This window comes from Prosopis cineraria, unplaced genomic scaffold (genome assembly GCF_029017545.1).
Source record: "Prosopis cineraria cultivar Desert tree isolate PC_DT_omini unplaced genomic scaffold, ASM2901754v1 PC4, whole genome shotgun sequence".
Lineage (NCBI taxonomy): Eukaryota > Viridiplantae > Streptophyta > Magnoliopsida > Fabales > Fabaceae > Prosopis > Prosopis cineraria.
The window spans coordinates 31,812,833-31,817,000 of record NW_026555335.1 but is presented as its reverse complement, the minus strand read 5'-3'; the positions used below and the strand labels follow the sequence as shown (position 1 = coordinate 31,817,000).

Sequence of the window (4,168 nt, the reverse complement as noted above, 5' to 3'; positions counted from 1 at the left end):
ATGGCAGTTAAAGAACATAGATCAAAGACATAGGTGAAGGTTTCGAACGTTCACTTGACGGAAGGAGCTGAATCTGGCTTGGTTGAAAACAGATCACTGTCGGGTACATCTGGTTCACGATTTCACCACCGAAGTAGGAAGAAGTAAAGAACACTTTAATATATGGTGACGAAGAGATAGAGATCGAAGACATTCCTGCCTACTCTGGTGGTCCAAGCGCCAAAGAGGCCAGAAATTTGTCGAGTTGAACACTAGAGCTCCGAAGGTCTTCAGACGAGTCTTGTGTGAGTTCGTTCTCAGCTTGGGAGAGAGAAACCAAGTCTGCACACTTAGATGCTGTTTTTGGGACTCCTTCACCAGAATTTGTAATAGTAAAACTAATGTTGTATTTTATTTGACCGGAACTTTGCTGTTTGAATCATTTTTCAAACACCAACAACCTCAAAGGCCAAGAAGGGAGACCTTTGAGAAAGGTAATTGCGAAATTAAATAATTCATTGCAGCCACATGGTTAACTAAATATATGTAGTTTGAAATGACTAATAAACAATGTGGTTCATACTATCTTACGTTCAAAGATATGAATTTGAATTTGAATCCTGTTATCAATACAAGAATTTTATTAATGAATAATTTATAAGCATCTTTGTAAATATTTTTTGAACTTTAAAGCTTACTTTGATCCGAGTAAAAGTTATAACTCATCTTATATAATATTCTTTTTATTTATTTTTTAAAAAAGACACATTGATGCTCTAGATTCTGTTTATAATTAAGTATTATTAGTTGAAGCTAAAATGTCCCTCCAACAATGGATCAATTTATGATAATGCTGATGGAGTTTCAACGATTGCGTCAGCCACATATATATGGTTGATAACAAGCAGTTCCTTAAAGTAACTATATACAGTTTCCTGCTAAACTAGACTTCCTGGTCAGCGCTTTAAAGTTTGATGCTAACTTCACGCAATTTGTGGTCCATATTTCAGTCAGATCTTACCTTTCACGATCCGTATAGGAAGAGAGAGATATGCGTGCATATATATATATATATATAAACATACGTAGAAGATCAGACCAAGAGATGAAAGAATATCTCTCTCGGACACTTAATTCTGATCAGGAAATAGAGCATTCATGGTAACATTCAGAAACAACAAAACTCTTATCTGTTCCATGTGATCGATCCCGATTCATCCAACAAAATCTCTTTTTCTAAAGGATTGATGTTTCCCTGATTCTAATCCCATTTTAATCATTGGATCCACATGTTTATTCCATGGGCTCTCCTTGAACATTATCTCAGAGCACTGTTTTTGGGTGCTCGGGCCGGTTTTGGTTCGACCGATGGGCTTGGATTCATCTCATTGATAATCTTTGCCCTTGCCCACCTTGTTGATCCAGGACATTCCATCATTTTTGCTGTGAGTCCTTTTTAGTTACATAATTATCGTTCTAATTATTAAATACATACTTTTAAGTTTGGTTAGGGTGTGTTTGGATTAATAAAAATTTAGATATGAATTTAAACAAAATCCCTCATTTGAATACATATGAATTTATGGATTTAAATCTAAATTCATTTCTTATTATAATTTTTTTATAATTTCAAACTCTCTTTATACTCTAATAATTTAAAAATCTAATCATTTCAAACATTTTATTATTTTTATATTTTGATTATTAATGTCTTTATAGCTCTTATATTTTTTTTTCATATATCGTTATCATCTCTTATCAATTAAAAAATAAAAATAAATTCATCGTTTTTATTTCAAAACTCAATTTATGTCTCTTCTTCATTTAAATTTTTATTAAACTATCCAAATAAATAATTTTAAATATGATATTTGAAATGCAAGACATTAAATTTAGAACTTAGATTTAAATTCATCAATCCAAATGCTACCAAAATTCTCCCTCTTATTCTAATTGTAAGTAAACTACCTCACATTTTTTAAAGAGTGATAATTTGTTTCCCTAATCTTATGTAAAAATGTACAGATTTTCAATTTTACCATTTATTGAAATTAATATCTATAATAAAATGTTGTATTAAAATTATATTGAAAACATATCAACAAATATATATGTATGCATGGATTGGTCAACGTGTTTTAGGTCAATGGAAGATGTATCATATTTGACTACAATTAAATAATTAAGATCAAACTTTTAACAACCTAAATGGGAAACAAGTTTATTCTCCTTCTCTTCTTCAACTTTGTCTCATGTAAATCTTGAGAAATATATAACCGTGCTTCTAATTGATCAAAAGCTATACATAACAATAACAGTCAGAGACCTCTTTTTTTTTTTTTTTCAACTCAAATAAACTAAATCCAAATACGCCTTCAAAATCGACATATCACACTCCCATTTTTCTTTTCTTTTCTTTTCCTCCAGTTGCTTGTTCAAGTCTTTTTGTAATTAATTTCCAATACATTAGAGCATCAAGTACTCTCACTGGTATATCAGATAATTATATTTTAACCAATAAATTTTAGAAGAGCTATTCTAATTTAGTCTAATAATACTTAAATCTAGCCAATAATACTGAATATTAAATATTGATATATAGAGCTTAACAGAACATATGATTAATGACAGGATTAATGCGTACACATAGCATGTATGTTGCACAAAATTGATGTGCAATTTCTTCAACTCATGGTTATACAAGTATTCAAAATTAGGAAGCAAATCGGATTATATATATCATATGAAGTCGTATGATTTAGTAAGAAATAAGAATTAGTGACAACATAGTAATATTGTCTCCTCTTCTCTCTGTCACAAGTGTCAAGCACTTAATACATTCCCATATTTCAGTTGAGATTTGGTAGGTGAGAATTTAATTTAAAAGAGCAAAAACAAAGCTATATACGATTTATTATTTATACATGAAAAAGAGTACCGATAATAAAACCGAACCGGTGAACTACGAGGGGCGGTCCGGAGACCGTACCGTAATTCTAGCGGGTAAGGGTCGACCGGTCCCGGTTCCGCCGCAACTGCTGCAAGCCATCCGGCCTGAACCGGCGCAAGTTCTGCAACCAATATCGCCGTCGGACCAACGGGAACACATGCAAGTGACTCGACCGGTTCCGTTGCAAGCGGGACAGCGAGGGAATGGACCGGCCATGGTCTTCTGGTCCATCACCGATTTAACCAGAACCGCTCCGGCGAGCACGCTTAGACCGGTGGCCACCTGGCTCAGCACCACTGGAATCATCGCTAAATCGGACTCACAGAGAATCAGAGAAAAAAGAGAGAGAAGGATTTGGGAAGAGATTGGGCTGATATTGTAGTGATTTTTCTGAATAACGAAGAAAATAAAGGAATAAATAGAAGTGGCTGTGGAATTAGACACGTATACGTCGTTGTGTTTGGTGGCTGACAAGAGGTGATTGTTTGTAGTTTAGTGGAGCCGAGATGTTTTTTTCGTTTTCGATTTCTTCTTTTACAGATTCACTTGGCTCCTCTTGCTTGAACCATTTCATTTATGTGTGGCTTTCAAATTTTGTTTTGTTTCTCCGTCTCTCATAGTACTTTTTATTTTTCTTTTTACTTAAGAAATACTCATGATCTACCCCGACATGCTATTTTAATTTAGTGCACGTTTGGATAATCAAAATAATCAATTTTAAAGGCTAAAATTATAATTTTGTAAAAATATATTCAAATACATTTTTTATATGTCAAAATTAATTATGAATTTAAAATCATGATTTTTTTAAAAATACCCAAACACTCATTATATATGAAAATATTAATTATAAATTCAAAAGCATGACTTTTTTTTAAAAAAATATCCAAATACTTTTATACATGTCAAAATCAATTATGAACCTAGAATTATAGTTTGTAAAATAGTTTATATAATTTTTAGATAAATTTTTAAAAATATATAATTGAAAAGTTGAATTAAAAAGAAAGTAATAATAACTAATAGGATAATTGTGATTTTAGCTTTATAATTAATTTTGACACACATATATATAGGGGTATTTGGATAATTTGAAGAAAACTCTAATTTTATGTTAATAATTAATTTTAGAATGTATAATAGACGTTTAAATATTTTTAAAAAATAATTTTAAATTTATAATTAATTTTAAGACGTAACATAAATGTTTAGATATAAACAATGGTTTTATGCGATTTT

General features: G+C 31.2%; 1 protein-coding gene across 1 annotated transcript; it reads right to left on the bottom strand.

Annotated features, from left to right (window-relative positions):
- Positions 1–2,692: 2,692 nt before the first annotated feature.
- Positions 2,693–3,310, bottom strand: LOC129309424 (uncharacterized). The gene has a single exon (XM_054951002.1). It carries the CDS (start codon positions 3,233–3,235, stop codon positions 2,942–2,944), a length of 294 nt encoding a protein of 97 aa, XP_054806977.1. The 5' UTR covers positions 3,236–3,310; the 3' UTR covers positions 2,693–2,941.
- Positions 3,311–4,168: the final 858 nt, after the last annotated feature.